Source organism: Rhinatrema bivittatum, chromosome 5 (assembly GCF_901001135.1).
Source record: "Rhinatrema bivittatum chromosome 5, aRhiBiv1.1, whole genome shotgun sequence".
Taxonomy (NCBI): domain Eukaryota; kingdom Metazoa; phylum Chordata; class Amphibia; order Gymnophiona; family Rhinatrematidae; genus Rhinatrema; species Rhinatrema bivittatum.
Genome location: NC_042619.1, coordinates 384,573,604 through 384,589,581, shown reverse-complemented (window position 1 = coordinate 384,589,581; position 15,978 = coordinate 384,573,604). Strand labels below are relative to the sequence as shown.

At 44.5% G+C, this 15,978-nt stretch overlaps 1 protein-coding gene across 1 annotated transcript in view; it reads left to right on the top strand.

Moving 5' to 3' along the window:
* Window positions 1-14,436, top strand: part of LOC115091723 (short stature homeobox protein) — a 34,820-nt gene extending 20,384 nt beyond the window's left edge. Inside the window, exon 5 of the mRNA XM_029601881.1 lies at window positions 13,631-14,436. Coding sequence (XP_029457741.1) covers window positions 13,631-13,876 — 246 coding nt within the window. The 3' untranslated portion in view covers window positions 13,877-14,436. The remainder of the gene's footprint in view (window positions 1-13,630) is intronic.
* Window positions 14,437-15,978: the final 1,542 nt, after the last annotated feature.

Below are 15,978 nucleotides of genomic sequence, written 5' to 3'. Positions count from 1 at the left end.
GGGACAGGCTAGCCCTCCTTGATCTCGAGTCAGCTGCAATGTCCTTAAGGACAGTCTAGATTTACGCCCTCCCCATAGGTACGTGCGGATCATTCGATTCACCCGATCGATCTCTGTCTTCTTTAACCACAAGGGGACTTGTTGTAATACATACAACCACCGTGGTAATTCTAGCATTTTGAGTAATGCTATTTTCCCCTTCAGGGATAGTGGTAATGTGCCCCACGTTTTAAGTTTTTTAGACATATTTTGGAGTAGGGGGTTTATATTCACTTCATGAAGTTTAGTAGTATCTCTAGTAAGAAGAATTCCTAAGTATCTCATGGTTTTGTCCGCCCAGCGCAAGCGGAAATCCCCCACCCAATTATGCCGAATGTTGCTGCCTAGGTCCATCGCCTCCGATTTCTCAACATTTATTTTGAGCCCGGCAAACGCCCCGAACAAATGTTGGTGGGCTAAGACCCTCTCCAGCGAGCTTTGCGGATTCGTCAGGAAAACAAGGACATCATCCGCAAAGGCGGAAACTTTAAATTCCTGCCTCCCCCATGTAAAGCCTAAGATTTGCGGGTCCGCTTCAATCTTCCGCAACAAGGGATCTATGGATAGAATATATAGCAAGGGAGACAGCGGGCACCCCTGCCTTGTACCCCTATATAACTGAAAATCTTCCGAAACCTGTCCATTGGCTCGGATTGCGGACTTTGGGGCTTGGTAGAGCATCCGAATGGCTTGCACTATCTCCCCTGCAAACACATATCTATTTAGGACGGAGAATAGATAATCCCAAGAAACCCTATCGAATGCCTTTTCCGAATCAAAGCCCACTATGACGGCCTCTATATCCTGTTTTTTGCATTCTTCCATCGCTACTATTAATTTTGTAATATTGGTACTAATTGCTCTCCCTTTTACGAAACCTACTTGATTGGGTGTGATAAGGTCCGGGAAAACCCCACTCAGCCTATCAGCCATAATTTTGGCAAATAGTTTAGCCTCAAAATTTAAGAGAGAAATCGGTCTATACGCCGCTGGCCTGGATAAGTCCTTTCCCGGTTTCTCCAAAACCGTAATGTATGCCCTGGTGGTATCCACCGGGAAGGTACCTCTCCCTTGTGCTTCTCTATAGAAGGCTAAAAGATCTTCCCCCGCCCGGGCATGTAGACTTTTATAATACTCGGCAGTTAGCCCGTCTGGCCCCGGGGCCTTGCTGGCTTTACTAGCCAATATGGCCCCTCGCAGTTCTTCTAATTGGATAGGCTTATTCAGATATTCCAATTGTTGTGCCGTAATCCGTGGTATATGCAGTCCTGTAAAAAACTCATCCTCGTGAGTTCTGCCCCCTATCCTATCCTCTGTATAGAGCTTCTCATAAAATGACCGAAATTCGGCACATATCTCCTCCCCCGTTACCAGTGGGGTGCCATCAGCTTGTCGAAGTTTATCAATCATAGTGCTACTTCTAGCTAGACGGACCATGTTCGCCAGGACCTTACCGGATTTATTGCCAAATCTGAAAAAGGTATGTGCACCCCGTTGCAACCCCCTCTGGGCCCTCTCGTGTAATAGAGTGTTAAGCGATCGTAAGATATCATTGTAATGTACTTGGGCCTGGGCAGATTTCTGGCGAGCCAATGCCTGTTTGGCCTGGCTTAATTGACTTTCCAAGTGCAGTATACTTTTAACCAGTGCTTTTGATCTTGCTATGGTATATGACAGTATCTCACCCCTCATAACTGCCTTACTAGTTTCCCAGTACAACCAAGGGTCTGTTTTATGCGCCTCATTGTTTTTAGCAAACTCGTCCCATTTACTTAATAGGAAATCCTGAAACTTGGAGTCCCCATATAAGTGACTCGGGAATTTCCACTGATGAGCCTGAGCCATCCCTGCCCTATCACCGACATCCACCCAGATGATCGCATGGTCCGAGATTTCTATGGGCCCTATCTTGACACGCCCAATTTTGGAGAGCAGACTATTCGAGACCAGGATATAGTCAATTCTGGACATAGTCGCATGTGCCTTGGAGACGTGTGTATAGTCTCTTTCAGTCGGATTTAGTGTGCGCCAAATATCCAGAAGCTGAAGCTCCTCACACAAGTATGCAACTCCCTTTCCTTTCATAGTTGGCTGAGAAGGAGCCCTATGGGACCTATCGACCAGGGGATCTTTGACACAGTTAAAGTCCCCTAAGAGCACTAATGGGCCCTGCAAATTCCCCACCAGCCTGCTCACCACCTCTTGAAAGAAAGTGTGGGTATATGCATTTGGGGCGTACAAATTGCACAACGTAACCTCCATGCCATTCACTTTTGCAATCAAAACGAGAAGTCTTCCTTGGTCATCAGAGATTTGTCGGATTAATTCAAACTTTATATTCTTATGAATTAGTATCACTACCCCCGCCTTCCTTCCCACCGCTGGCGTGGCATAGCATTGTCCCACCCATTGTTTTTTTAATTTCAAGCTTTCCGCCATAGACAAATGCGTTTCTTGTAGGGCCGCTATTCCCACCTTTTGCCTTTGGAGAGCGCTCAGTATTTTTTGTCTCTTAACCGGGGTACTAATGCCACCCACGTTCCAAGAGATATATCTCGTCTGACCTATCCTGTATTGAATTCCGTCTCATACCATCCTAACCTGAAGTTCTCTAATCCGGCGAGCAGTTTCCCAGCCTGAACCGCCCCCCATCTCAGTTGCACGTCTATATCGCGACAGCCATCTCCTCCCATAGTATAATGTGTCTTCCCCCCCCCCACAATTCCACTCCTCCCCCTGTGGGCCCCCCGCCCCCCCCCCCTCCCCTCCCCCTATACTTCCCTCCCAGAAGCAAAATCACCAATAGAACGGCCCACATATGTGGGCAAGAGGACCGCTTATAATGCGTCCAGGTGTGGACCCCCTCATACACCTCTCTAATCCCCAAACTCTACTTCCAAAACAGCAAACACATAAGAAAACATGTGACAAACGGCGCGTATACCAACAACACTTGTACTTTATAAACTTGTGACCCGCTGGTAGGTCCCAGGCAGCCGAGCAGGCTCCCAGGCCATAAGATAGGGACCAACCCTGGTCAGCGCATAGCCCAAAGAGTGTCCGCCAGCTGCTGCAAACCGTATCAATCGTCCAAGTCCAGAGTGCAGCCATGCAGTTCCAATCTGACACTGTCCAAAGGTTCGGGGCAGTTCGCCTCGGGCGTACTGTAAAATATCTCCCAATGATCTCCCCATCCATCGTATCACAGAGCCCCGCAGCTCCCATCACAATTTGCCCTTACGGGCCAGCAGGTCCAACCAGAACATAACCAAAGTCAACAGGAAACTTGTAAGCTTTATGGCTGAGCCTGGGGTCATAAGCAGCCCCGCCCATTTCCACAGTTCTTCAGGGCTCCTCATATCCCTTCTGTAGAAAGATCTTGTCTAGCAAACACACTGTCTCTGACCAGAAAAAAAAGAAAAACAGGTCCACACGATCTTCTACTGCAGGGCTCTACTGCACACCTCTCGTGTTCTGAAGCCAATCTTTTGCCTTATTTGGTGTATCAAATGAGTGCACTTTGCCATCCCGCCATACTTTTAGTAGGGCTGGAAATTGCAGCGCAAAGCGGATGTTGCTGTTATAAAAATCATTGCAGATAGGGCCAAACATCCGCCGTTTAGCTGCCACCGCCACTGAAAAGTCCTGAAAAAGCACAATTTTATGCTCCTTATATCTGAGGTCTCTCTTCTTCCGAAACGCTGTTAATATGGCAGATCTTTGTGCCCAGTTCATAAATCTAGCAATAACAAGGCGAGGGCGAGTATCAGTGTCCCTTCTGGGCCCCAGTCTATGGGCTCTTTCAATAACGAGCTTCCCCGCCAAATTATCCAAATTTAGAGCACCTGGTAACCACATTTCAATTACAGACTGCAGCTCACTTTCCATAATCTCTTCCGGGAACCCCAGAAATTTAAGATTATTTCTTCTTGCCCTGTTCTCTAAATCTTCCAGCTTGTTATCTGCCACGCTTACCGCTTGCTCTAGGACCTTAACCCGTGCCGTGAGCGCTTGCTGGCCTTCCTCCACAGCAGCTATCCGGCCCTCCGCACTCTCTATTCGTCGGCCAATGTCCCCCAAAGAGCCTTTAATTGTCGCAAAGTTCTCAGCAATGCCTGCAAAATTAGGTTCCAACTCCTCGACCACCGCCGCAGTCATTTTGGAAATCGCCACTTCATCAAAACCGGCAGGTTCAGTCTCCTTCCCGCCGTCGGCCATTTTGGGATCACTGCCGCTACTCTTCGGTTTTTCTTTTTCTTTTCTAGGCGGTTTCGCCGACATGCTCTTCAATGGGCCACTCGCCCTGCCTGATCGCCGAATTTTCCGCTACCCACCGGTCCACTTAAGCCACTTTGTAACGTAGATTGACACTTCCGATTTGCAGTTTTTAGCGGGCCCACACCCGGAGCTCTGGAGAACGCGACTCACCAGGCTATCGCATCACGTGACCTCCCTCTGATAATGTTTTACCCCCTTGTTCCATGTAAACCGATTTGATATGACACCCGTCATGAAGGTCGGTATATAAAAGAATAAAATAAAATAAATAATGGCATAAATCTCTATAGGCCCACTTACTGTGCATGTGCAAATCGGCTCCGTGGACAATTTTGAAAGTTGGGTTCTATGTAAGTCTTAGGTATTGTATAATGTTCCTCACCATTAGCATCCATATAAAGGAGGGTCATAGCATAACAAACATTCTCACTTCTCTATGGCTATGGGATGGTATAATTTCATTAGTGAGCTAAGAAAAATTATATCAATATATTTTTGTCAGTGTTTATTTATGGAGTTGATGTACTAAACTGCTAGTTTTAATGCAGACATTATCTAACTTCAAAGCACCAAATTAAATACCCAGATTAAATGGGTATTAAACTTGGTGTTGGGTGCCAGATAACACTGACGCATTAATGGCGGTGGTAACCCAAGATCCAAAGTGAATAAATATTGTCTCCTTCACTGCTGCTCCCGTGCCAGTCAGAAGCTGGCTTCCCAGGATGATCAATCCCTCCCATGCTGACCACTCCCCCACCCTGAGTCACCTGATTCCCCCTATTCTGCCTACCCCACCCGGCACTATAGAAGTTGAAGGGGGCAAGCGAGCACTCCTGTACTGCTGGCTCTGTCACCAACTGACTTCCTTTGCCCTGCATGAAATCAGCTGCTGCCAGTTTCATTGGTAGAATGGATGGGGCAGGGTGCAGGGATTGTACTGTCCTGGGGCAGCTCAAGGCAATCTGCTACCTGAGGAGAGGGATGAGATGGCACTCCCCCCCGCCTGCTCTGCCTCCCCTCTCACCTGCCCCCTCCCCCTGCCTCCCCCTTTCCACACACAGCCATACAGGCAAGACACAACATAGACACTGCAGTCACGTCTCTCCCGTCTTGCCAGACACACATGAAGACCCACACACACACCACTACAGATTCGCTGCATAGAGAGAGATAGACACACACCACAGACCTCCACCACCCGGCGCCGATACCCACACAGACCCCCACCACCCGGCGTCAGAACCAAGACAGGTACCCCACCCAACCCTTCAGACACCACACAGGACACCACCAACCGCGCATGACACACACAGACAACCAACCGCGCAGAGACACACACCACCCCGCCAACCTGCGCAGAGACACACATACACCACCAACTTCTCATACACACACACCACCCCACCAACCTCTCATATACACACATACACCACCAACCTCTCATACACACACACCACCCCACCAACCTCTCATATACACACATACACCACCAACCTCTCATACACACACACCACCCCACCAACCTCTCATACACACACATACCCCACCAACCTTCATACACACACATACACCACCAACCTCTCATACACACACATACCCCACACCCTCTCATACACACACACCACCCCACCAACCTCTCATATATATACACACCCACCCACCCATATATACACACACCTTTACCCACCTACTCTTTCATATACACACACAAATACATATACATACCCACCCACACACATACACACACCCACCCTGTCATATATATGCACACACATACTTACCCTCTCATGCACACACACTCATACAGACAAACACCCTCTGAGAGACCCATCCACACCCACCCTCCATTTCATACACCCCCCTTTCATACATACACAAGCCCACTCATATACACACTCGCCCGCACACACCCTCTCCTACAGACACTCCCACTCTCCCATATAGACAACCACCCACCCACCCTCTCATACTCATACCCAGCTTTTCATACACACACACACACATACACACCCCCAACCTCCCATATGCATACGCACACCCTCTCATTTGCACTCACAAGCTGCATCCCCGCCACCCAAGCTAGCTGCCACACACACACACACACACACACACACACACACACACACACACAAATTGTACCTTTTCTTGTTCTTCAGCCACCGCTGGCTTGGGATCTGGGGGCGGCCCACAGCCTCTTTTTTTTTTTTATTTCTTTGCCGCCTCCAGCCTACGTGCAGACTCCTTTCTCTTTCTGTAGCTGCCGCTGGGCTCCAGTGGCGGTCCGTGGTCTCTTTCTTTTCTTTTTTGGCCATCTCCGATAACCTCGGCTTCCTTTTCCTTTCTCTGCCACCGGCAGCCTGGGCTCTGGTGGTGGTGGTGGCACGCGGCCTCTTTTTTTTGTTTGTTGGCCGCCAATGGCTCTAGCGGTGGCCTTTCTTTTTTTTTGTTTTCCTTGGCTGCGCTCGCTGCCTCCGTTTTTTTCCCCGCTGCTGCCGGTCTGGGATCCAGCAGCGGGCCACGATCTCCTTTCCCTTTCTTTGGCTGCCACCGGCCCGGGCTCCGGAGGCGGCCCACGGTCTCTCTTCTCTTTGGCCGTTGGCAGCCCGCAGTCTCTCTTCTCCTTTTTGCCTCCGCGCCGCCAGCCCTGCAGGTTTTCCTGCCTGCAGAGTTGTTTGCCTGAATGAAGGGTGAGGCGGCCGTGGCAGGAAGGTTTCAGGGGGCAATTTTGACGCCTCGAATTCTTGCCGCCCGAAGTGGCTGCCTCACCCTGCCTCATTAAACAACCGCCCCTGACTGTCCCTACAAACATCGAGTCTGCAGCTGATGAAATAGACAGGGATCCCGGGCTGTGGGGAGGAGAATGAGAAGGTGGGCTGTGTCAGGCTGCCATTCGCAAAACTGAGTGCAAACGTTCATTAGTACGTGTGTGAAAAGTCATTTGAAGAGTGCTAGGACTACGCAGGAGAGAAATTAAATAGAGGAGAAAACTGTTTCAAGTGTAGTATTTATGTTTCAAAAACTAATTTAAAATTTCCCAAGTCGTTAAATTATGTTGGAGATATAAAAAGCTCAAAATGAACACGAAAGGGTGATTTTTCTTATTAAATAGACACAGATAGTCCAGAAAATTCAAATATTTAGAGTTCAGGCACCAGCTAATAGCTAAAATATGTTGCATGGCAAATTTATTTGTTTCTTCTATAAGTAACATTATTACTTTTTTTCATGGTTCAAGCTACTGTCCCCATAGTCTATATTTAAAAGACAATGGGGCAGATTTTCAAAGGGGTTCGCGTGTACCCCCCGAAAACCTACCCCAAACCCCCCTGCACGCGCTGAGCCTATCTTGCATAGGCTGCCGGCGCGCGCAAAGCCCCGGGACGCGCGTAAGTCCCGGGGCTTTCCTGGGGCGGGGTGTGTCGGGCGTGTCACGGCCGGTACGTCATTCGGGGGCGGGGCCACGGGCATGGTTCCGGCTCAGGGGCATTTCGGGGGCGTGGCTGAGGCCTCCGAAACAGCTCCTGGACTGGGGAATCGCGTCGGCCGGCTGGCCAGCGTGCGCGAGTTATGCCTGCCTTTGGCAGGCGTAAGGTTTAAAACAAAGGTACGGGGGGTTTAGATAGGGCTGGGGGGGTGGGTTAGGTAGGGGAAGAGAGGGGAAGGTGCGAGGGGGTGGAAGGACAGTTCCCTCCGAGGCCGCTCCAATTTCGGAGCGGCCTCGGAGGGAACGGAGGCAGGCTGTGCGGCTCGGCGCGCACAGGCTGCCGATTTTGGGCAGCCTTGTGCACGCCGACTCCGGATTTTAACAGATACGCATGGCTACATGCGTAAATATTGAAATCCGGCGTACTTTTGTTTGTGCCTGGTGCAATCTACCCCAATATGAACAAGACCAGGAGATCTCCTTATCAAAAATGGTGGACAGTTGTCCCCGTATATCTTCCCAAAAGGAACGTATGGCTGTGCACTCCCACAAACAATGTATTAACGTAGCCGATGAGGCGCCACATTTAAGTCAAGAGTCAGAGGTAATAATATTCATTCGATGTGCTTGAACAGGAGAGATGATGATCCTGTGAAATACCCGTTGCTGGAGTTCTCTCAGGCCCACATTTTTGGTTAATGTAGGAATATCATTATAGTAATGTTGAAGCACTGATATAGTTATGGGTTCATTACAGTCCCTAGACCACTTAGGTATTAATGTGGAGTAGATATGATGGGGGGATAGCGACATATAAAACTTGTTTAACGTGTCCAGCAAAGCAGGTAAACAACCTTCGGCAGATAGGATTGTTGATCAGTCCCTGTCCCTCTGTAAAAAGCCGCTGACAGGTTGCCCTCAAATGCCCATATAAAATAAGATGGTGTGGTCGGAAGCCCAGAATATCCTGACATTGTATAAAAGTGTACACAAACCCAGTCTGGGAGTCAATTAAGTCCTTCAACTGCCAGTTGGGGGTCACCTTAAAGTCATGGAGTTTAGAGAGAACAGTTAAATATTCTGGTGTGGACCCTCGCACTGGAAAATGGGATGAAATATGAATAGGTAATTTTAAGAGCTTACAGGTTACACGCCATATATGATGCAACATTTTTACTTTATATTTTATAAATTGTATTTTAAACAAAATATAATAGTCCAATGATTGTGCTTTAAATCCCTGTCTATTATCTAGGTCTTCAATGATTTCAATGTTTGATATAGTAGTTGATTAAAATGTGTGTAGTGAGGGAGAGAGGGTGTGGGTGTGTGAGTTTCTGAGAAAGGTAGTATATCAAAATTTATTAAAATCATCACATTTTATTAAAATTAGAGGTGAAGTATTTGTGATAGAGCACATATGTGAGTGAGAGAGGGGGAGAATGTGTGTGTTAAATCATGTATGTGAGAGAGGGAGCAAGTGTGTGTGTGTGTGAGTGAGTGAGTGAGTGTATGAGTGACAGAATGAAAATGTATGTGTTAAAGAGAGGAGAAAGCTTATGCTCCCCCCCATTCCATAACTATGTAGGATTACTGGAAATCAGGTGCGGAGAGTGAGGGAAATATATATATATATATTTTTTTTTTAAATCTTTATTTGTTTTAATTTTGGGGTGTTATTTGATGTGTCTCCTGTTTTAAAATATTTTATTGGGAAAATATTGAAACATTTTTATGTAAGTTTTAAATTATTGGAATTTCTATTTCTTAGCTGATATTTTTAAACTTTATATTCATAGAATTTTTGAAATAGCAACCAAAAGATCCTTGTACAGGATAATGTGTAAAGGAATCAAAATGTTATTCCCACACTAGCAGAAGAAACTTAACTCTAGTACATTATCATTAGTCCTCAATAAGGAGGAACCTACTCCAAGCTGTGAGGAAATGCAACTCAAATTAAAGTAATGGACAAGAAAAAACCCTGGGCTGCACTAATACATTACGAACCGTTATTTTCCCACAGAAGATGTTATCGTAGGACTAGGGATAAGGATGATCCCAGCTGGCTCTGAAGACGTAATAAAATTGGCCAGTTGTGAAGGATCAAAGATGATCTATTTAACCCCTTTGCATTTAACAACACATTTGCAGGGAAAGATAAACCAAAACGGCTTAGCCGATTGCAATCCCCCAGGCCTCAACAGAAGAACATTTTTTCCTCTTCATTTGCATTACTTGAGCCTCATCAAGAGAAATACCCATAATCTAGAAAAGGAGTCGGTCTATTGCAAAAAAGTAATTTCAAGACAAAATCCTTATCCGAGTGCAGAAGAGAGGTAGCCACTAAAGTCACCGAACACATTTCTTCCACTGATGATTTTTCCAGAAAGTCTGTTAAGTTCAGATTATCCATTGATTCTCTGTACAGAGGAATCTTCATTAGAAACTTTCTTAGTGGAGGGCACGTATAGGCCTTAGATAAAGGTGGAACTAGATTCTCAGGAAGCTTTAGCATTTCCAAGAAATATCTTGTTAACATTTCTAACGGTAGTACAGATTTTTTCTTAGGAAAATTAATCAGCCTAATATTCTAACTTCTTGCTACATTTTCCAAAGCTTCTATTTTATTCTTTAACATCTGTTATCCCTTAGGACACCAACATTATCTTGACGAGCAATAATATTAGGTTCTAATTCACCAATTTTAGTGGCAAGTTGAGTCACATCTTTCCGGCAACTCTCTAGCACTTCTGATGAGCAGATGAGCCACAAATTGAACAAGTTGGAAGGACAACATTGTTAAATCTTCCCTTTTCATGTCCAAGTTAATATTTGAGGTTTCATCAATGAAAACTTAGACATTATCTCCTGATTGATTGGTAACCCAAGGTCCAATGTGAATAAATATTGTCTCCTTCACTGCTGCTCCCGTGTCAGTCAGAAGCTGGCCTCCCAGGATGATCAATCCCTCCCATGCTGACCATTCCCCCAAGATAGAAGCAGGCCACCCTGAGTCACCTGATTCCCCCTATTCTGCCTACCCCATCTGGCACTATAGAAGTTGAAGGGGGCAGATGAGCACTCCTGTACTGCTGGCTCTGTCATGCAAAATGACACCGGCTAACTTCCTTTGCCCTGCATGAAATCAGCTGCTGCCAGTTAACTCTGAGCAGAAAGCAGCCACCATCAATGGATTCACTCTCGATTGAAGCTTAGGGTTCTTTCTCCCTTTACTTATCGTTGATAAGTAACACATTGCTGTTCTGGGAGGGGAAGCCATGATGTCACCAGGGTGTGTAACTCAGTCAATGCTGAGATCTCTTCACCCTCCCATTTTGAAGATCTGGTTGCATGGGAGGATTTTAGCTCTCTGAAGATAGTGAGATCTCTCCAGTCTAGGGAGCTACTTATCAAACTTTCACCCATCATAGCTTCCAATGATGCCTCCTCCCCTGGCGTTCCTGGTCTGTCCTTCACCTCAGAAATAAGAACAAACTTATCCATGACACCTGCTGCCATTACCAATGAAGCAACAGGAAAGCTGTGAATTTTCCACTTGCATTTACCCATAGAAGCAAAGAAAATAATTTAAAAGGAAATACAAAGAGTCATCAAAATGAGCCATCTTGATTACTCCCCTCAGCTGTTTTTAAATATGTATTCTTGTTATTACTATTCTTGATTTTACTATTCTTGATATTTTGTGTTTCTTGGTTTTAATATTTGTTTTGAAGCATGGTTATCTATAGCATACAGAGTTTGACTTCTTGCAGCTTCCTGTTCAGTTTTTGCCCGTTATTTCTATATCTACTTTATGATCACTTTGTTCTGTATTTGGTGAGGGTTTGTGAAATGTATGTGTGACCAAGATGAGATATTCTACAGCCATGTAGTTTCTGTGTAGGGCTCTATAGCAGTCTGGCTTTTCTGTTTTCCTAATAGGATGTGTTAGTAACTTAGGGCCTTGAGTAATATTTCAGTGTTGCCTTTTCATAGGTAGGATAGTTACTGTTTGAGAATTGGCAGTTAGTGCTGTTTTGGTATGGGAGGTTTACTATATTATAATTCATTTTACTCATGACTTTATGAGGGCCAAGCCCACACCCAACACGCATTACAAATAGCCCTAATACCCTATGGCAGGGGTTGCCAACTCCTGTCCTCAAGAACCACAAACAGGCCTACTTCTTAGGATATGCACCATGAATATGCATGAGATAGATTTGCATCTACTGCCTTTCATTGTTTGTAAATCTATCTCATGCATATTCATTGTACATATACTGAAAATCTGACCTGTTGTGTTTCTCAGGGACTGGATTTAGCCATCCCGCCATACGGGTTTCAAGTATCTTTTGTACAGAGTTTTCTGGTCAGTACAACAGGTGTGCATGTAAATATAATATAAATGTGGTAAGTGATATTTTTACCTCAGAAGTTTGTACTTTGAAGGAACTTTTTCATGTAAAATCTATTATTATAAGCTTTTAAACAGGCGCGTGGGAGCACATGTGCACACATTTGTCAGCTCATGTCCAGGAATATGGCCAGTTTATAACATATGTGAATAAATGCATGCACGTTATAAATAGCCTGAATGCACACACATGTGGATGTGAGCCTATGTGCGCAAATGCTGCTTCTACCACTGTGGGGGGATTTTAATAGATACGTGCACTGACTCCATTACCATTTTTTCCATTTCATTCCCAGTTTGCCCAGGTAAGGGTCAGGATTTCCAAACCCTCCCAGTTGTAAAGCCTCCCTTCTCCCCCTGTGAGCCCTAACCCTTAAAACCCCGCTGATCTCTATATCTTTATCTTATTACTTACACATCCTCGTTTGCAGACGTTGTGCAGCAGGGAACCCTGGCGCATGCCTGTGTGTGTAAGTATTTCCGTGCTAATTTTGAAGCTGAAATCCATGAATGCCCAAGCCCCCCCACCCAGAGCACGCCCAATCCCCGCCCCCTTTTCCGGAACTTTTCATTTGGGGGGCACAGTGGGAGATATGTGTGGCGGCTTTTTAAAATCCACTTGGCACGTGCCGGCCTGACACATTTTGGGGATTTCACAGTTTTGGCACACACATCAAGCTTTTAAAATTCACCTAAAACATTTTAATTGTGTGTGTGTGTGTTTGTGTGTGTGTGTGAAGAGGACCCTGGCAGAGGGGAAGGGTCGCAAGGCTATAAGGTTCACCTAAAGCACCTAATACCCTTGCAAGGGCCCTGCAGGCTGGGAGAGGGAGTGAAGGCTTAATGGAGGTGGAGGTGGTGGTTAATTTTTAACACTTGGCTCACTGGAGGGAACTAGGCTTATATTTATTTATTTTTTTTGCAGGCCTGGGTCAGAGACTGCATAAGTTGGGTGGTAATAGGGGGCAGCACCGTCATTTTTCGCACAGGGGTTAGCAAAAAAAGCCAGCACTGGCTCTTAGTTGAATGCCTGATCTGGGGAACAGAATCAAACTCGGGCGGCGTGAAGCATTGACGCTGAGCCAAGGGATTGGCCCATGACCTATTTCTCAAACACTACCGAGCAGTGATTTCCCCGATACTGGAGGCAAGATGCTGGGTGAGATGGCCCTTTAGTCTGACACAATTTGGCAATTTCTCTATTTTTATAAAATACAATTATTGTTGTGTCCACAATACACTGTAGAATACAGATGTACCGATATCCCACTCAAATTCTATTATTTTGTTCCCTTTTTCTGTGTTCTCAACTCATAAGTAGCATAAACCTTGATCATCTGGCACTGCAGATATATTGTTATGAAAGTTTCAGGAACGGATGTGGTAAAGCTGATTCTGAAATGCTTTGCCCAGACTATGGAGACATTTCTTAAGCTTTCCTTTGTTTTTTTTGTTTTTTTTTCTAGGTACAAGCTCAGTTGCAGCTTGAAGGAGTCGCTCATGCCCATCCCCATCTACACCCCCACCTGGCTGCTCACGCTCCCTACCTCATGTTTCCTCCTCCACCTTTTGGACTCCCCATAGCTTCTCTGGCGGAATCTGCGTCGGCCGCCGCCGTCGTGGCCGCCGCGGCCAAGAGCAACAGTAAAAATTCCAGCATCGCGGACCTGCGACTGAAGGCCAGAAAACACGCCGAGGCTCTGGGGCTCTGACGCTTTCAGGAGGAAGTGAAACTGTATTTTTTATTTTTTTTTTTTGCTCCCCCCTTAGCACTTCTACTCGACTTGCCTTTCACCAGGGCTCACTGAGAGAACATGAGCTGCTAACAGGGAAAAAAAAAAAAAAAAAGAAAAAAAGCTGAAGGCCTACAAGCAATTCTGAATATGGGTAGAAAAAGACCTAACTTGCCCGGTCAATGGCACTTTGTATAATCAGTTGATCTGAATGGTGGACGTCCAGCCTATTGTTCCTCTCTTCGAGTACTCTTGTGGCCACTCATCAAAACCCTGATTGATATGATGCAGGGCGAGAGGAGATCAGCCTGAGATCAAGCAAAAAAAAAATAAATAAAAATAAAATAAAAAAATCTGTCTGATAAAATCAGAGGAGAATACTAAAGTTGGAGACATGTAAGAATCATACGTCTTGTGCTTAACGCTGACCGTGGAGAATCTAAGGGATTTCGGTCCTGGCAAAAGCACTCACTTCAGCATCACGGCATCTGCTGCTGTCAGTTTTACTAACTCTGTGCATGTGTCTAACTAAACACATTTTGATGATCATAAATATATAAATATCTATGTCTATCTATCTATCTATACATATATAATATTATATATGTATAGATATATATAATATTATATGTATAGATATATGTATATTATCTATACATATATTATATATGGTATATATAGTATATACTGTATATATATACTGTATAAACTTTATATATAGTATATACTGTATATGTAAAGTATATATAGTATATTATATATATACTGTATATAAAAAATGTTCTTGGGGCTGGTCTCCATTAAAAAATAATATTTCTATGTTGCCAACAGTATTATTTCACTGCCAGGAAAATCTTCCATCACTAAAGCATTGCTGCAAATTTGCTTGAATTTAAATGTGGAATTTCGTATCTGAGGAAAACATTAGTCCTGCACTATAACTTCCCACCAAAAAAGCAGCAATAACAAATGACTGATTTTTTTTTTTAAAGGAAATAAGGCAAACAAAAAAAGATAATAACATGATTTGCTAGAGCCACAGTGTGACTGGTAACGGCGGCCCAAATAACAGGAAATATGAAAACAACGGGATTGTGCATACTTTTTTTTTTTTTGCCTTTTTGACTAGCGGAAGTTTTCAAATGTTTAAGATGGAGATGCACTGTGCCATAGGAACAATTTGACTTCAGCAGCCTCAAAATGGTCCAGAGGTTTCGGAAACCTCCCTGAACAAATATGAAAAAGAAGGTCGGATGGTATTAAGATAATAATACTGATGCAGCATTAATTTTAGTGAAATGCAATTAAAGTGAAGTAAAAGTGCAATATTTGTAAATACTAGAGATTAACAAAACAAAAAAAGAAGACATTGTACATTCTCTGTTAGCAACCAACTTTGTGAGCGCCTGGTGCCGGTCTTTTGTGCTGGACCAGGAGCATTGCAGTTCATTGCCAAATGACCGTCTGACTCCGCTAGGAATGGATACAATAATATGTAGTACACATGGGAAACTAACAGATGCCATGGCTATTTTTTAGTGCAGTTAATGTGCCATATTTAAAAACAGAGTTGACTGAAAAGCATTGTTTTATTTCATAAATCCATTTCTGAGGTGGGCAAGCTCAGTGTTTGACACATGTTTGCTGATTCTGTAGACACCAAATACTAACTGTTGTATGCATCATTGCTGAGAAACAGGGGACAGATCCCATAGAACAAGCATTACCAAAGTGTCTGGATGTTTACAAAACTTGTGTTTCTAATTTTTATTTTATTGTCTCCTGATCAGCTTGCTATGCATTGTTGACAGCAAGAGCAAATACCGATCTAGTCTGCCTTCAGCAAAAACCCATACAAGTTTTACCTTGGTTTTCATTGCATCCATATAAGCATTGCAGCTCAAGACAGGCATCGCTTCCCGTTTTCTTTGCAGTTTTGTCTGTGGACATTTTATTTATTGATCTGTTTGGAAATTTCTAAATGTGTAATATTTTAATTCTGTTGAATGTAAATTTTAAACAATGCTTTGCATTTATTTTTATATTTTTCAAACGTATTATAGCGTTTTGCAAACTTCAGA